The 16,979-nt window shown below is 39.7% G+C and overlaps 1 protein-coding gene across 1 annotated transcript in view; it reads left to right on the top strand.

Moving 5' to 3' along the window:
• MDN1 (midasin AAA ATPase 1) overlaps positions 1-16,979 on the top strand; it is a 172,875-nt gene that overhangs the window by 107,688 nt on the left and 48,208 nt on the right. The window contains exons 54-66 of the mRNA XM_027855090.1: positions 1,381-1,538; positions 1,819-1,939; positions 2,531-2,741; positions 2,847-3,078; positions 3,439-3,562; positions 4,407-4,574; positions 6,288-6,502; positions 7,407-7,794; positions 8,363-8,472; positions 9,809-10,514; positions 13,116-13,277; positions 14,957-15,230; positions 16,023-16,258. Coding sequence (XP_027710891.1) covers positions 1,381-1,538; positions 1,819-1,939; positions 2,531-2,741; positions 2,847-3,078; positions 3,439-3,562; positions 4,407-4,574; positions 6,288-6,502; positions 7,407-7,794; positions 8,363-8,472; positions 9,809-10,514; positions 13,116-13,277; positions 14,957-15,230; positions 16,023-16,258 — 3,105 coding nt within the window. The remainder of the gene's footprint in view (positions 1-1,380; positions 1,539-1,818; positions 1,940-2,530; positions 2,742-2,846; positions 3,079-3,438; positions 3,563-4,406; positions 4,575-6,287; positions 6,503-7,406; positions 7,795-8,362; positions 8,473-9,808; positions 10,515-13,115; positions 13,278-14,956; positions 15,231-16,022; positions 16,259-16,979) is intronic.

Below are 16,979 nucleotides of genomic sequence, written 5' to 3'. Positions count from 1 at the left end.
ACTCTTATTATGCCTTTTGCCTTATTATGACATGTATGTCTCTCTGGAACTAGATTCAAGTCTACATTGGCTGCATGTTATGTAAGATTTAAAGTTCTTAGTGTTTTTAAAATTTAGTTCAAGCCTTGCTTTATCCTATCCATTATAATATACTTCCTCACTAAGTGCAGAAGAAAATGGCCTTAACTCTTAACATTTGCCAGATGACCTTGGACTATCTCATCAGAACTTGGAGAGTATTTGAAAATGTGCTTCTTTGTCTTTTTATTTAAATGATGGTCATTTTGAACATTGCCATCATAAATAACCAACTAAATGGACTTTTTGGGCAGTGCTAAGTGCAGGGTGAGATGGTCTATTGCAGGGGTGGGGAACTTGTGGCTTCAAGGCCACATGTGGCCTTCTAGGTCCTCAAGTGCACCCCTTTGACTGAATCCAAACTTCACAAAACAAATCCCCTTAATAAAGGGATTTAGTCTGTAAAATTCGGAATCAAGTCAAAAGGCCACACCCAAGGACTTAGAAGGCCACGTGTGGCCTTAAGGCTGCAGGTTCCCTAGTCCTGGTCTTTTGTAATGGAGAGGAGAAAGCCAGGTTTGATTCTTGGTCAGTTAGGCAGCTAGTGGTAGACCTAGAATATAAAAATCCCAGTTTCTAGTCTATATTTTAGCCTACTGAGTCACGCCTCATTATATTTCAATAGTATATAGAAAGGAAGAGTAAAGTTGGAAGCGGCATCCTTTTGGATCAAACTTGTTTTTTCATTGATAGAGGTAAGGAAACTCCCTCTACCTATGTAGATTAGCACCTGTTGTGCAGTTGATACTCCTAGAGTTGCCTTGGTCCCTGAGAAGTTAAGTGAGCTAGCATTTGTTAAAAGCAGAGGCAAGACTTAAATCCAGATCTTCCTGACTGATGCCAGCTTTTACTCCATCCTGAAGATAAGAACAGGCAGAACTTAGTGGTAAATCGAGTTCATTGGAACTTTTCATCTGTGTGATTCTAGAATGAAACTGAGGCCCAGAGAAATTAAATAATTTGTCTGAGGTCTCACAGGTAGTAAAAGTCAGAGGTAGGCTTAGAACCCAGGTCCTCTGACTCCCTAGAGAGTGCCCTTCCTATTGTAATACTATGGTTAAATTTTTATACCTAGGATAAATTGAAAGTTTCCATACTCCAATGCTTAGCACATAAAATAGGTACTTAATAGATGCCTATTGAGTAACTGACTGACACTTGAAAGCTTGCTTAGGTTTATTACTTTGGAAGCCATAGATCCATATACCTTCTTTTTGCATTCTACTCTTCCTAAAAATATTTCATATCATGGGTTTTGTGTAAAAGGGAGATTTCTGTGATCCATCTTGTCTTACTTTTTAGATCTTGTATTCTGTGCTGTGGCGTGATCGGTTCTGGACAGTGTCTGATATGGTCAAAGTGGATTCACAGGGCTTGGCCCTACTCTCCCTTCACTGGCATTGGGTTTCAAAGCATTTGGTTGGTGGGGTTCCCGAGCTACTGATTGGTCACGAGGAGAAGTAAGTTCCTTTCTTTTGGTACACTTACCTCACTCTCCCTTGTAGATGGTGGTGGTGGTGGTGGTGGTGGTGGTGGTGGTGGTGGTGTAGGTGTAGTAGCAGCAGCAGTACAGTAATAGTTATGTTATTAATAAGCCCAACAACGACTAAGTGAAGAGAAAGATGAGTTAAATGAAGACAGTGTCCCCTCTTATGCTCAATGTAAAACTAATAGTTTCTCTTACCACCCAGGTTTTCTCCATGTTTTATTCCTGTCTCCCTTTTTCCTTATTCTTTAAAGATATTCCAAAGAGGTGCTGTCTGTCTCAGAACACATTCAGAACTGCCTTGGTAGCCCAATGGGAGGCTTTGCCAGTATGAAGAAGGTACAGAAGGCCCTGGGAAGACCTCTTCCCTTCAAGGTACACAAATTATTGTTAGTAGCAGTAAAGACTAGATAAGCTTTCCCATTTTCATTAACCCTTAATTCACTTAAATCTTTTTGGGACTCAGTTTTTTTATCTATTAAATGAAGGGGTTGGATTATGTTATCTTCCAAGATTTCTTCCATTGCTAAATCTAACTTATGATTTTCTGAAATAAATTTAACCATTCTGTCCTTTGCTAGTGAAGCTTCAATGTATATACGTGTACTATAGACCAAATAATTTAGTTCCTTACAAAAGTTATGACTTTCTAATTTAGCGATTTATAAGGTGACTGGTATAATTAGTTTTTTCTTTGATGCAGTGAATCTTTTCAGAGCTACAGGGTGAATAAATCAGTCAATCAGAAAACATTTATTAAGGGTCTACAATGTGTCAGGCACTGGCATATGGAGACAAATGTGAAATAGTCCCAATCTCAATGAGTTTGTAAGTTCTGAATATTTAGTCACTGTTATCTGGAAACAATGGGTAATTGAACCAAGGAAATTTTTCCTTGGTTAAAACCATGAAATAGTCCAGTATTGTTCTTCTGTAATAAATAGTTCTGATTTTGGTTTGTTGTAGGATAAGCTGATGGTGGAGTGTTTTGAGCAATTGAATGTACTTAGCAAATCACTTAGCATCCTGGAATTGAAACCTGCCTTAGGGGAAGGTGGTAGGAGAGATGAGATCATTCGTTTGAGAGTAGCTGCTGATGAGTATACACTGAAGGAACATTTACTGAAGGCTTGGGGATTGATCCTCAGAGCCAATTGTTTGGAAGATGTCAACCCAGGTAGGCCTTTAATTTGGTGTTTGGATGAAAATGTTTGTGGTACATGAATGTCACCTTGGACACTATGCTCTGAAGGTTAATGAAATGTATGCCTCTTTTGTTCAGTCACTTTAAAGAACCTTGTGAATGCACAGCGTTTGCAGCTTAAAAGCAAAGGAGTTTCAATTGGTTGCCCAGAAAAGAAGCGTATGGAAAATGCAGTTACATGCCAGCCTAAGGCAGCTTCCTTGATTACACTTACCAGGAAGGTTCAGTCATGGCCAGGTATGGAGTACTTGGCAGTGCTATGGCAGTACAGGGTAACAACGGACTTTCTGTCTCATGCTTTTCTGGGCAGGTAAGTCTTGGACATTCTTAAATTCTTTTGGGGCATTTTTGTATCTGTGGGCTGCTTAACGTTGAAATGTCCTTATTTTAAAGTAGAGTACACAAGTTTGACATTGATGGCAGGGGGAGGGAAAGCACAAATTCACCAGCTAAGGAAAGAGAAGCTTTGAAGATTAACTAGAGATTTATAACTTTCTGCTTAACTCATTTTCAAAAATCCACTTTGCTCTTTGAGCAGACTTGTTAGTTTTTAAAATAACCATACTCAGTGATTTGTGTGAATGTATGTACCCCTTCTTCTTCTCCAGTAACTTACATCCTTTCTTTTATGCCCTCTCCCCCCAACCCTGCTCCCTTTATTTTTAATCAGGAATTGCAATAACCAACAAAGACGGGTAGACTATGACTTAAATGACCATATTGCATTTTGTCTCAAGTACACACCAAGCGCATCTCAGCAACTTAAAATTCTTTGGTATCTGGTGGACCATAAGGTAATAATACTGCATTTTTAAAAGAAAATGAGACCTCTTAATTGTATAGCTTAGGGATTTTAAGCAATATTTGGTTCTTTTTTTTGGTTAGATTTTTCTCTAAGATTCCTCTCCCTTTTTAGAGGAAAACTCATTTTCATGCAGTGATTGATTCCTAAATATTTTTATTAATTTGATCTCAAAAACACATAGTGTGAAGCATGGTGGATTGAGGGCTGGATGACAGTCTCTTCATCTTCAAAATATAATTCAAGAAATCTACTAAAGGGTAGAGTTGATTTCTGGGATTAAAGTTTGCCTTAGAAGGTGTCTCATTTCACCACTGGTGTTGCTGTTGTATAGTTGGTCATTCACTTTGTTCTGGTTTTGAGATCTCATTTGAATATTCAGCTCAGTTGAAAAAGAAATTTACTAGACCATCTTCACCCATGAATGATAAATTCTTCATTCTCTTGGCAGGTAGGAGTGTGGCTAGTATAGCTCTACCTTAATGTGTAATAAAGGAATTCTATTATTAGGTGCCATGTATTTACTTAGTATCCACCTCTCTTTGGGGTGAAAGGTCCTTTACTAACCTTTCCTGATCATCTGCCTAACATGGTGAAGTTGTTGAAGAGCAAACCTCATAGTTTAACAGAAATATTAACAGATTATGTGAGTTGAACTAGATCATGTAGGGAACAACAGAGAAGCAGGGAAAAAGAGCTTTGAGACAAGAAGCTAAAGGTTCTCAGCTGTGTTGGACGACTAAGGTGCCTAGAAATGTAACAGCTAAAATCTTTCCTAAGCTTTCTGGGAGCTTGGGAGTCACAACTTGGTGTTTTTTCTCCTTTTCCATCTGCAGGGATCGACTGAAGAAATGACTTCTTTGTGGTCTGAACTCATTAGTTCTGCCCTCATCTCCTTCTGGAGCAGTACTGTCACTACAGATCCAGAATACTGGTTAACTTGGAAACCTCTCCTTCATGTGGAAGGGAAGGAAATTCCTCAACCTCTGGACCCATCTTTGAAGGTTTGTTTAAAAGTCATTGGATTTGTCTGGCCTCAGACACTTGGCACGCAGTAACTGTGTGACCCTGGGCAAGTCAGTTAACCCCATTCCCTAGCAAAAAACAAAATAAAAAAAGTCATTAGATTTGTCATTATTCATAGTGGAAAACATTAAGATCTCTGTCGATGCTTTTGAAGAATATAGCACTATGACAGTCAATATAGACTTGTTTGTTCCAGAGGCAAAGACTGTACCATCAATTCAAGTTAATTAAGTCCCAATAATAAGCTGTCACAATTCAAGTTGAAGAGCCACTTGAATGGTCTGCTCATTTTTTATTTAATATTTTCTTGGTGGTTAGTTTTAGAGGCACTGGAGTAGTGGCAAGAGGCCAGTGTTCTGAATACATGTAGTTTGAAATATGGGCTCTGTCAGTTTGTTTTGTGACCCTACACAGGTCATTAAACTCCAGCTTCCTCATTTTAAAAATATTCAACAAGCATTTATTAAGCCTCTGCTATGTTCCAGATACTGGGAATATAAATTAAAAAATCAATTACTATTCCCAAGGAGCTTAGATTATAACGAGGGTGACAACACTTTATATGGACCTAAGTATAAAGAAAGTAAAGACAAAGCAGTTGAAATAGAAGGTCATTGAAGAGAGAGGATACTGTAGTATTGCAAGTGCAGGAAACGAGGAGGAGTTCATGGGGATGATATTTGGATTAGCCTCCTGATAGCGTTATGACTGAAACACTTTGTAAACCTTAAGGAACAGTGTAGACATTAGTTGTTGTTAAACAAATGTGAGTTGTCTTAACTGAAAGTAAGTAATGTTGACCTAACAGGATGCAGGGTAGTAATCAGATCCTTGAATTGCTTTTCCCCTTTCCATTTTTTTATTCCAGTATCAGCACCTAATACCTAGTATGAGACTTTGCTTATCTTTATCTTATGTTTCCTTTTCATTTTTGAAATAATTTTTATATAAAAATCAATGTCCCGGCCTGTGTCTTTTCTGATTTCTTGTCAAGTCAATAAACATTTAAATGCTTACTATGGGCCAGGCATTGTGCTACGGGCAAGGAATACAAATAGAAGCAGAAAGAAAGATGGTCTTTGCCCTTGAAGAGCTTGCATTCTGATGGAGGAATACAAACAGGAACCTGAAAAGGGGGGGGAATAGGGAAAGGGGATTGTGGAGAAATTCTGGGAGAGTCAGGAGTGCAGTGTGGAGAGGAGCAAAGACTTGATTGGCCTGGTTGTTTCCCTTAAAACGGAGTTTCTGGGAGAAACCAACCAATCAGAGGTTGAAGCCTAAGGGGTGGAGAATAGTATGTCCATTGTGAGAAATCTGGGAAGAATGGACTTCTAGAGTAGCTAGCCCTTCGTAATGTTTTTTTCTGTTCTTTTCTGAATGATAAAGAATTTTGTTGCTTGCTTTCATATATTTTCTCATGACTTTCTGTTTTAAGAACTGAAGTGTAAAAATGAATTATTTTAGAAATACTTTTATTTATGACCTTGATATGACCAAGAAAATAGCGACTAACAAACATTCTCTGACCCCAAAGGAGTATAATTGGAAAATTTTCCTTCATTGAGGTCCTGGCCATACCTGTTTTTAGAATGACTGATTCTCAAAGTACATCTAGAAACAAATGCATTCTTTGGTGGAATTCAAGCTTGTCTGGAAACAGTGATGTTGTACCATTAATTCCTATCTTTCAGGGACCAGGCATTTTAAATAGAGCGGTTTTTTCAAAGTGCTTCTTTGAAGTCCTCACACGCAGCTATAGGTCAAGCCCCTGGGACATCAGTGGCCTTTCTGTCCTTTCTTCTTCCCATGTCACCCTTGGAGAATGGGCAGAGAGAGCCCAGCAGCTTAAGGATATCAGCACCATTCTTTGGACCAACATGCCTGTTCTTACCATGGCAGAATTAAGGTAATTCCTCCTTCCTTAAATTTTTACATACACTCTTTCCATATTTAGTTAATTTAGGACTTCTTGAGCTCTTGATTGTTTCTCTTTGCACAGTGCTTTTGCATAGAGATGACTCTGTATAAGTCTTCACTGGTTTATTGGTTAGCTCCATTGGGTAGAATATTTTACAGCTGATGACCAGAACACAGGTTCACTACTAAACCCCTTTCTAAATTGCTTTGCTTTGAATGCGACCTATGCTTTTGGATATGGCCAATGTGAGAATTTGATTTTCTGGAGTATGCAGATTTCTTTTTCCTTTTGTCATGTTGGGGGGAGGAGGGAATGGTGAGTAAAATATATTTTTGTTAATTGAACTAAATAAAAATTAAATTTAGAAAGATTGGGAGAGGCATCCCAGAATGGCCAGAGCTGTTGCTGGGATTGACAGTGGGGATAGATAAGCTGCTACAGTCAACCTAGTGATATGCCTCGTTGTAGGCAGCTATAACTATAGGTCTCCTTGCTCCAGGAGTAGCTAAGGCTTCTATGACTCTGAAATAAAGTGAAGGAAAACACACACAACACCAGAAAAAAAAAAAAACCCCACCACAGACTACTCCCTTCGCTCAGCACATACTCTTGGATATGACATGCTGTTGTTCACAAAGGAGAACAGGGCAAGAGGGGATGAGTATAAGTGATGAATACAAACTTGTTCCCCGTGTGCGGAAGAATGCTAAATTCTTCATACATTTGTAGCCATCTTTGTCTAAGGAAGATAGCAGGGATTTGTTTTTGTTTTTTTTTTTTTTTGAGGGGGGGATGATCTTTAAAAATTCTCTCTCTCTCTCCCCCTCCTCTCCCCCCTTTGGTTCATTTCTCTGATTGTTAACATCTATTGATGATGCTGTTCCTCCTTTAGAAGCACAGATTCCCACCTCCAGTGGGTGATGCTGTACAGGCCCCTTTTGGCCCTGGCAGAGCTGGTCCCAGAGCCCTGGAAGCAGGAGTATATACAGCAGTGCAACAGGCTGCCATCCAGAGACAGAATGGCTTTCCAGCATGTGTGCAGGACACTGGGAGACATGATTGGGCAGGAGGTGCTGCCAGAAGAGCTTCTCGGTTTCATGCTGACTTGTGTGAGGCACCTCTTTGGGGAAGGAGAGAGCAGGAAGGACATACCTGAAGTGGCTGAGCGAGGGAGCTTGTGGGTGTACCTGGGCTTGTCACAGGTCCAAGCGTGGCTTCCTCAGACACAGTTTGATCCTGCAGTAAAGAGGGAGTACAAGCTCAAGTATGCCAAGGAAGAGGTACAGGAATTTGGAACTTGGAAGGATGTGGGCCCCCATTGGGATGTGGTCTTCTGAGAAGGGAAGGGGAATGTGGGTTTTGCCTTTTGGACTCTACAGTTGCCAACTCAGCTTTTACTACCATGTTACATTTATCTGTGAGGCAAAGGAGTGTGACTAGAACGTTATTCTCCAGTTATTCTTTTTTTGATCCCTTATAAGATTCTTTTTTAGGATTCAGGAAATAGCTTTCTTTTTTGAAATTACTGTTTCCCACAAACTCAAATCACAAAGGGCATGATGATATGGAATACATTAATAGCCACTGTTCTCTTGTGATTGCAAACCCAAGATGGTCTGGGCACTGTGGTTTTTGATCCAGTCAGAGACCAATGGCATTGATTTTTTTTTTTAATGGAAGAATGGCACATTCTAATTAAAAAATGTTATCAGTGCAGTTTTGTACCATTTTTAAAAGCACCCTTTCACAAAACACACCCAGAGAGATCCTGTTTTTTAGATAATCAGAATGCTCACAATATGTAACTTTTACTCACTAATAATGCATTTTGCCATTTTTCCTGCTTAGTTACATCAGCTTGAGTGTGAGTGGAAGACTCGCAACCTCTTGTCACAGCTACATACAGGAAGAGACCTTGAAGATGAAATGGTTATCAGTTATTCTCATCCCCACATCAGGTAATACAGCTGACCAGTATTTTGTATTGTAATTATAGTGATTTGGGGGGGAAAATGCAGTCTCTTTTTAGATTTATTCAAGAGTGGTAATATCTATGGGGTTTTTTTTTTTTTTTAAGGCAGTTGGGGTTAAGTGACTTGCCCAGGGTCACACAGCTAGTTAGTATCAAGTGTTTGGTCTGAGGCCGGATTTGAACTCAGGTCCTCCTGACTTCAGGGCTGGTGCTTTATCCACTGTGCCACCTAGCTGCTCCAGGAATACCTGTTTTTATACCATTTGGTAATCATTAGTGATCATAAGCATAGAACATTTAGTTTTTTGGAGAATGCTTAGATCAAGATGCATTCAGCAGAATTTCAGGTACAATACCAAGGAGCAAAGACAGCATGTGTGGGGTAGTTGACAGCATGCTGCTTTTTGATGGAGACAGGAAGTTCTTGGTTTAAATCTCACCTTAAACTAAAAATGCAGAAAAATATATGCCTTCTTGAATAGGGTCACTATGGGAATTTGTTTTGCTTGACTATGCATATTTGTTGCAAGAGTTTTGTTTTTCTTTTTTCTAATTTTTTTTGTGGGGAAGAGGGTGAGTGTCAGACAAATTTATGAATAGAGAAGCCAAGCAATAGAAGAGATTCACTGAAGTATTTTTATGTAAATGCATAGAAGAAAATAGAAAGAAGGTAAGAAAGAATCAGAGATAAATGAAAGCCCTGTAAGTTATTTGTTGAATTAATTACATATTAAGGAAAGCAAACTATATATAATAGAGATTTATAGTTTTATATATAATCCTCCTTTTCTTGTTCATTGTGTATATGCTCATTCTGTTTGGTAATTAAGAGCCAGAGGGTGTAGATTCCTCAACTGTAAGATAGTGATAATAATAGACCTACCTCAAAAGGTGGTTGTGAGGATAAAATGATATGATATTTGTTAAATGCTTTGCAAAGTTAAAATGCTCTATAAATTCAGTTGTTATTATTATTAGCTTGTACTTATTGTTGAGAAACACTTGAGCTATAGCATCCTTCCAGTGTTTTAATAGAGGAGCCCTGGTATGTATTCTGCCTCACTTACCTTCCCACCCCATCTCATCTTCCAAAATAATAGTAAACAGGTTGTCTGAAACTAAATTTTAGGGTGAGCTTGATAAGAGCCACGAGTAATAGTAAACATAGGACTCAGTTTTGCACTTAATTTGGATTTCTGTTGCAGTCAGCCATACGCCTGCTGCCTAAAGAGCTGTTACATGTATTGTTTTCATATTTTGACTATCCTGGAATTTATGTCCTTCCTCTGTTAGTTTATCCTGTTTTGTTCATTTACCTTCAGAATACTACGCCAAAGGATACAACAGCTGAAGGAACAGATAAGCAGTCTGTTGAAAAAGCAGGCCTTCAGGCCTCAAGTTCCTTCTTATGAATCGATGCTCCAGGAAATTCACCACTATGTCACCAGCATTGCTCGGATCTCTTCAGTCCAGGATCTACTTACCCGACTTCTGCAAAGCCTTCGAGCAGATATGTCTAAGTCATCCCAGACAACACAGAACTTACTGAAGGAGGAGGCTGCTTGGCAGAAGTCACACCACCAGTTTAGGAAACGACTAATGGAGGAATATGCTCTGTACCCGGATGCCGTGGCTCCATTACAGGCCGCCATTTTGCAAATGCAGCATGGCATGAGACTGGTAGCCTCAGAAGTTTATGCCACACTCCACAGTGGTTTGGTCTGTCCACACAAGTTGAGTTGTTTGGTCACTTCGCTGCTGGCCTTCCCTTCTGTGGACTCCACTTTTCCCACCTATTTTTCTCATGCAGATGCTCTTTGCTCTGTAAAGATGATTGAAGTGCTCCGGGGACTTAAGAAGGTATCTGTGAAACATTCTGTTGGGCATGAATTAGAAGGCAAGGATCAGAAGCCCTGTCCAACCCAAGAGCAGCTACTGATGAATGCTTTGCTTTACCTTCGCTCCCATGTACTTTGTAAAGGAGAAATGGACCAGAAAACTTTGATGCTTTTTAGGCATATATGTCAGGTAAGGATAGGTCTACCTGAATGTTCCTGGCTCTCTTGATCCTCATATTTTTGGAGAAAACAAGGAGCAAAAGAAGGGAGATGAAGGATGGTATTGGTGTTTTATGAGTATTAAAGAAGATATTTTGGGGAGTAGAAAATAATTTAATAAAGCACTAGTTTGGGATTAATCACTTAAATTCTTACGAGTTACAACAGGCTGAATGCCATCTGTAGACTAAACAGTCCTTAGTCATGGATTTTTCTCTTCCAGAATCACTTTGTAGGCCCCCTGAAGTTATAACCAAACTGAATAGGAACCATGGGGCAAAAATCTGAGCTAACTAATTACATAATTTCATGGAAGTTCACTAGGTTCAGTGATGCGGCCGCTGCAGTGGTGAGCATGAGACCAGCTCTATACTCTTAACCCAGAGGCACGTTGATGAGGCGGGAGACAGCAAGATGGCAGAAGCTCCGTTTATTAAGTGCTAGTAGCTTTCTTTTATATCCTTAGTAACACCTGATCAAAGTATGATCTCCACGTGATAGCCAATCACCAAGTCTGCTGGACACCTGCAGCCCTCGTGTCAGGGGTATGAGTAGGATTTTTCTCCCAGTGAGAGGAGAGCTGAGCCAACCGTGGGAGCTGCGTATCAGCAAAGGAGAGGTCTTGTGAGACTTCCTTGTTTTTGCCACATAACAGGTTGTGACCCTCAGCTTCTGCCAAGAGAAGCTAGAGCTCCCATGGGAAAATTCTCCCAACAGTTCAGTTCAGTAAGCATTAATTCAGTGTCTGCTAAGGCCCTGTTTTAGGTTCTGGGCATACAAAGACAGAAATGACACAGTTGCTTCTCTCAAGGCATTCTGCTTAATGTATTAATGTATTATATCATTCTAGATTTGAAGCTGGAGCCAATTTAGACTGACTTGTAAGAGCCAACTGTGATATTTTCACTGTGAGCATTTATAGTCTGGAAATCATCCATAAATGCCACAAATTAGAGTTTGATTTATTGTTTTAAGGATTTTCTAGACTTGAAAGTGATGGAGAAAATTTTGGTAATGCAGATTAAACTTAAGAGGGCATTATATGCACATTTTCCCCTGCAGTGAGCTGATTGTTAAAGCATTGACCTGTTCATCCTTGACTGGAAGGGACTTGAGTATATTGAATTCAAATACTATAAGCAGACCAAATCCTCTGTGAATTTATTTCTGCAGATCTAATGGACTTTTCTCAGTCCTCATCCTTCCTAACTTCTTTGACATTATCAGACACCCTCTTCTAGATAGTTTTTCTTTTCTAGGTTTTCCTGACACCACTTTCTCCTGGTTTTGTTTTATGATTCTGACCATTCCTTTTCAATTACCTTTGCTTTGTTTTCATTCAGGTCATGCCCACTAACCTTTTTTGTTCCCTGTGGCTCTGTATTGATTGCTTCCCTTCCATTCCCTTCTCTTCCTTGCATGGTGATCATATCATTTCCATGGATTCAGTTGTGATTTCCAAGTAGATGATTTGCAGAACTCTTCCCAGTCCTAGTCTCTCTTCTGAGCTCTACCAGCTTCTTTTTGGGTATCTCTAACTGGATATTACCTAGACATCACATATTCATTGTGTCCTCACAAAACCTCCCCTATTCAGTACTTTTCTATTTCTGTTGAGGGCCCCACCATCTTCCCAGTAGCCCAAATTAATAACTTTGGTCTCATCCTCAACTCCTTATATTCATCCCACATATCCAGTTTATTGAAAAGTCTTATACTTTCTGTGTCCATGATAGCTCATGTGTACATTCTCTTCTCTGTATTCAAATGGCTGCCAGCCTTGTAAAAGCCCTCATCACTTCATGCCTAGACTATTATAGTAGTGTTCTGGTTGGATGTCTTGCCTTACGTCTCTCCCCATTCCATTCCTTCCTCCACTCAGCTGTCTGCCATAGTGTTTATCTAACCATGTTATATGCCTGCCTAATAAACTCCAGAAGCTCCCTATTACCTCCCACGTCAAATACAAAATTCTGTGTTTGTCATTTAGAGCCTTTTACAACCTGGTTCCTTCCTCCCAGTCTTTTTACACTGTACTCTTCTCCACATACTTCATGATCTAGCAACATTGACCTTGCTGTACCTCAAACATGACCCTCCATCACCCTATACCATATCTTTCCACTGGCTCACCCCCAGACCTAGAATGCTCTCCTTTCTGAACACCACTTCCTAGATTCCTTGACATCCTAAAGTATTCAGCTCAGAACCTTTAGAAGCCTGTTCCAGGTCCTCTTTCAGAGATTACTTTCCATTTTTACACTGTATGTATTTTGTATGTAAACTTCTTTGCATGTTGTTTCCCCTATTTTGAGCATAAACTCCTTGAGGGCATGAACTGTATTTTCTCCTGCCTTTGTATCCCATTGCTTAGCAGCACAGTGCCTGGCACCTAATAAGTGCTTTGTAAATATTTGCTGACTGATTTGATTGAGCCTATGCTTTGATTTTATTCCATGCTTACTCTAGGTTTTCTGAGGAGTATAGAAGAAGGTAAGCATTTATCTTCCTTTGTTAAGTGAGAGTGTTTGGGGAAAGGCAGCAAAACTTCTCCCTGTTTTTGACTTCCCAGGAAATCATAAATGAGTGGGATGAACAGGAACGCTGTGCCCAGGTAAAGGCTGAGCAGGAAAACAGTCTGTATAGATACAAGAACAAGAATCATGGAACAGGACTGAGTGAGGAGGAAGAGGAGGAAAGAGAATTCAGGAAACGATTTCCTCTCCATGAAGAGGTAGAATACTTGAATTTTGAGGGGGACCATGGAGATGGGTTTGAGAATGGATCCTCTTTATAGCATATACCACACTCTGTGTATTTCCCTACATCTCTCCCTTGTTAGACACCCAGTGATCTCTTTGTGATAAGCACTCAGCAGATTTTCAAGAATGGACTGCCCAACTGCTTTCAGTGTTTCAGGCAGCATAACCCAGTGAATAGAGCAATGAACGTTAAGTCAGGAAGACCTTGCTTTGAATCATACCTCAGACAAATAGCAGTGTTATCCTGACCTTTGATTTTCATTATCTATGAAATGAGGATGATGATGATAATAGCACCTATATCATGGGGCTGTTGTGAGGATCAAATGAGATAATGTATTTAAACCTTAAAGTGATTTATAAATGCCAGCTTCTGTTTAATAGTACTGGAACCCCCACCCTCAACCTCTCTACCCCTTTGTTGGGGGAACTATTTATTAATGGATGCTTTTTCTTTGTGTAAAGAATTTTGGCGGCCTTGCTCTAAAAAAAAGTGTTTTTGTACCACAGCCTTAGAAGTATAACATATAGAATATGTTATAGATAGAATCATGGAATGGTAGAGCTGAAGGAGACCCTAGAAGTCATTCAGTCCAGCCCACTTATTTGATGAAATTTGAGGCCCAGAGAGTTTAAATGAGTTGTTCAGGACCATTCACCCTAACATCATAGGATCATCAACTTAGATATAAAGAGATCTTAAAAGTCATCTAGTCCAACTTCTTAATTTTATAGATGGGGGAACTGAAGTGAAGAGCCACAAATGTAGTAAGTGGCAGAGCTACTTAGTATATAATTATTATACACTTACTATATAGTTAACATTTAGGTCCATTGACTTCAAGTCTAGGACACTTTCCCCTGTATCAAAATCACCAAAGTGGTCCATCCACAGTTCTGACTACAGCACTTCCCTATTCATTAAACTCCAGGGGCTCCCTATTGCCTTCAGGGTCAAATACAAAATTCTCTGTTTAGCATTTAAATCCCTTCTTAACCTAACTCCCTCCTACCTTTCACATCTTCTTACATCTCATTCCCCTGTGTGTACACTTTGATCCAGTGACACTGGCTTCCTGGCTGTTCCACAAGCCACTACTTCTCCGGGCATTATCCCTGGTGTTGCCCCATCTCTCCTCATTTCCATCTCCTGGTTTCTCTGGCTTCCTTGAAGTCCCAGTTAATGTCCCACCTTCTACAGGATGCCGTTTCTAACCCTTCTGAATTCCAGAGCCATCCCTTTTAATGATTTCTTATTTATCTTATATGTAGCTCACTTTGTATGTATTTGTTTGCCTGTTGTTTTTGCCATTAGATTTTAAGCTCCTTGAGGGCAGGGACCATCTTTTGCCTCTTTTTGTAACCCCAGTGCTTAGCACAGCACCTGGCACATAGTTGGCACTTAATACATGTTTCTTGATTGATTATCATGTTGCCTCCCCAAACTAGTATTTGCCAAGCACTGTACTAGTTGCTGGGAATAAAACTACTTTTAAGGAGCTTACTTTCTAATGGCAATTACACAGCTATTGTGTTATTTTGTTCCTTTACCCTGTTTTCTTCTCTTTTCCCTTTCAGTAGAATGAAACTTATAATACTGGTTTAGTTACTAATTTGCTAACATTAATAGTTGTCTTAATCTGACCTGTAGGACTTTGCAGACATTGTAGCCCAGCCAACTCTAGAGGAGAAAATGGAAACTGAAGTGGAGCCAGTGGAGAGAGCAGACAAAGATGTGGTTTTCTTCTCCCAGAGTTCAATGCAGGCCGTGGTGCTGGTCCATCAACAGCTGTGCTTAAACTTTGCACGATCCCTCTGGTACCAACAGGAGCTACCATCACACCAGCCTAAACATTACTTCAGCTTATTTATGGCCTGCTATCAGACTGGCGCATCTCTTGTGACACACTTTTACCCTTGGATGGGTATGTTGTTGTATATTTATTTATGTACTTGACAGTTGATAGAGAGTAGACCAAAATGGGAAATTAAATTAAAAATTTTTACTTAATACTGTTTTCACTTAAATATTTCTTAATGGATATGCTCTTTTCCTAAGGAAATGAAGTTGCTTAGGTCCAAATTTATTGCATTTTAAAAACTTGGAATGTTAAGGGATTTTTAAAACCTGAATACTTTGGGGAAGAACTTAAGAGCATGAAGGTTGTATTTGAGTCAGGTGATAATTTCATTCCCGTAAGGCTTCTAACAACCCTTCTGTTGTACACCTGTTTGTTTGAATGTTTAATGTATAAAGATGTAAAATCTTGTGAAACTCTATTTAGGTGTTGGGGAGTTTGTAGATTCTTGGTATATTCATATATAGCTTCCCCAATACCCCACCTACTCCTCCCTAAACTAGAAAGGTAATTTTCCTTTCTTGTCAGTCAGAGCAGCTATAAAAACTGACAGGTTAAGTCCACAGTCTAAATGATAAACAGTCTTTGTGACTCCATATCATAGAAACTGGGGAAGTTTGGAACCATCCTTTAGACACGCTGGTAACCATCTCAGTCCCAGACCTGGCATGTTCTGAAGAAAAATTCACCAATGCTATTTTTTTTTTCTCCTGGCAGCTTTGTTATTTGTCCCTCATATTTTTGGTTAAGCATCTTTCAGATCTACTATTTAAAAAACAAAATCAAAAACTCTCTTGGACCAAGAAGAGACCCAGCCCTAATGGTCATCAGTCTCATTCTTGTTATCTGGCATTACAGGCACAGAGGTGAATGACAGGCTTCTGGGCAGCCAGCTCTTGGGCAGTACCCTCTTCTACAACACTCTTTTTGAAGAGGCAGCCTCAGACCTGACTTTGAAACCTGATGGCCCATATGACTTTTATCAACATCCCAACATAAAGGAAGTCAGACAGTGCCAACCTGTGCTGCGTGACTTCACTGAAGAAGTAAATAGACTTCTAGAGGACTGGCCAGAGCACCCAGCCCTCATGCAGGTAAGTCCATCAGATCTGTCAATGGCAGGCACATATTGCAAGCGCATGCACATAGATGTTTTACAACAAAAAGTTGTTTTTAAGTTGCTCCAGGTCATTGAATACAGATGAACACTGCGTGGGTTGGTTATTTATAATACGTGTTTGACTTTTGTCAAAAGTGGTGATTTTCTTTTTTGGGTTGAGAGAGGTCTATGTATTTGGTAAATGATCTCTTACTTGCCAAGTCTAATGGGCTTTAATTAATCCTGTTCCTTCTTGACCTTTGAAACATTTGATACTGTTGACAGCCTTCTCCTTCTGCATACTCTTTTTACTCTGGGTTTTTTGGTAATAACACTTTCTTGGTTCTCCTGTGACTCTCAGTCTTGTTATACCTTCCTCGTTAACTGAATATTTCCAGAAAGCTCTGTTTTAGGGCTTTGTCTTTTTTCTCACTATATTCCCTCATTGATACTGATCTCATCAGCTCCCATGGGTTCAATTATTATCTTTATACAAACGTCCGGGTGTATATATCCATCCCTAGTATTTCTCTTGAGCTCTCTAGTCCTACATCATCAGCTGACATTTTGTACTTGATGTCCCATAGGCTTCTTAAATGCAATGTGTCCAAAACAACTCTTTTTCTCTTTCTCTCTCACCCTTCCCTCTCTTCCTCCCCTCTCACCCTTCCCTCCCTCTCTTCCTCCCCTCCCTCTCTTCCTCCCCTCCCTCTCTT

This window comes from Vombatus ursinus, unplaced genomic scaffold, assembly GCF_900497805.2.
Source record: "Vombatus ursinus unplaced genomic scaffold, bare-nosed wombat genome assembly UNPS02000582.1, whole genome shotgun sequence".
Taxonomy (NCBI): Eukaryota; Metazoa; Chordata; class Mammalia; order Diprotodontia; family Vombatidae; genus Vombatus; species Vombatus ursinus.
The sequence above is the reverse complement of the archived record's forward strand: the minus strand, read 5'-3'. Positions and strand labels throughout refer to the sequence as shown.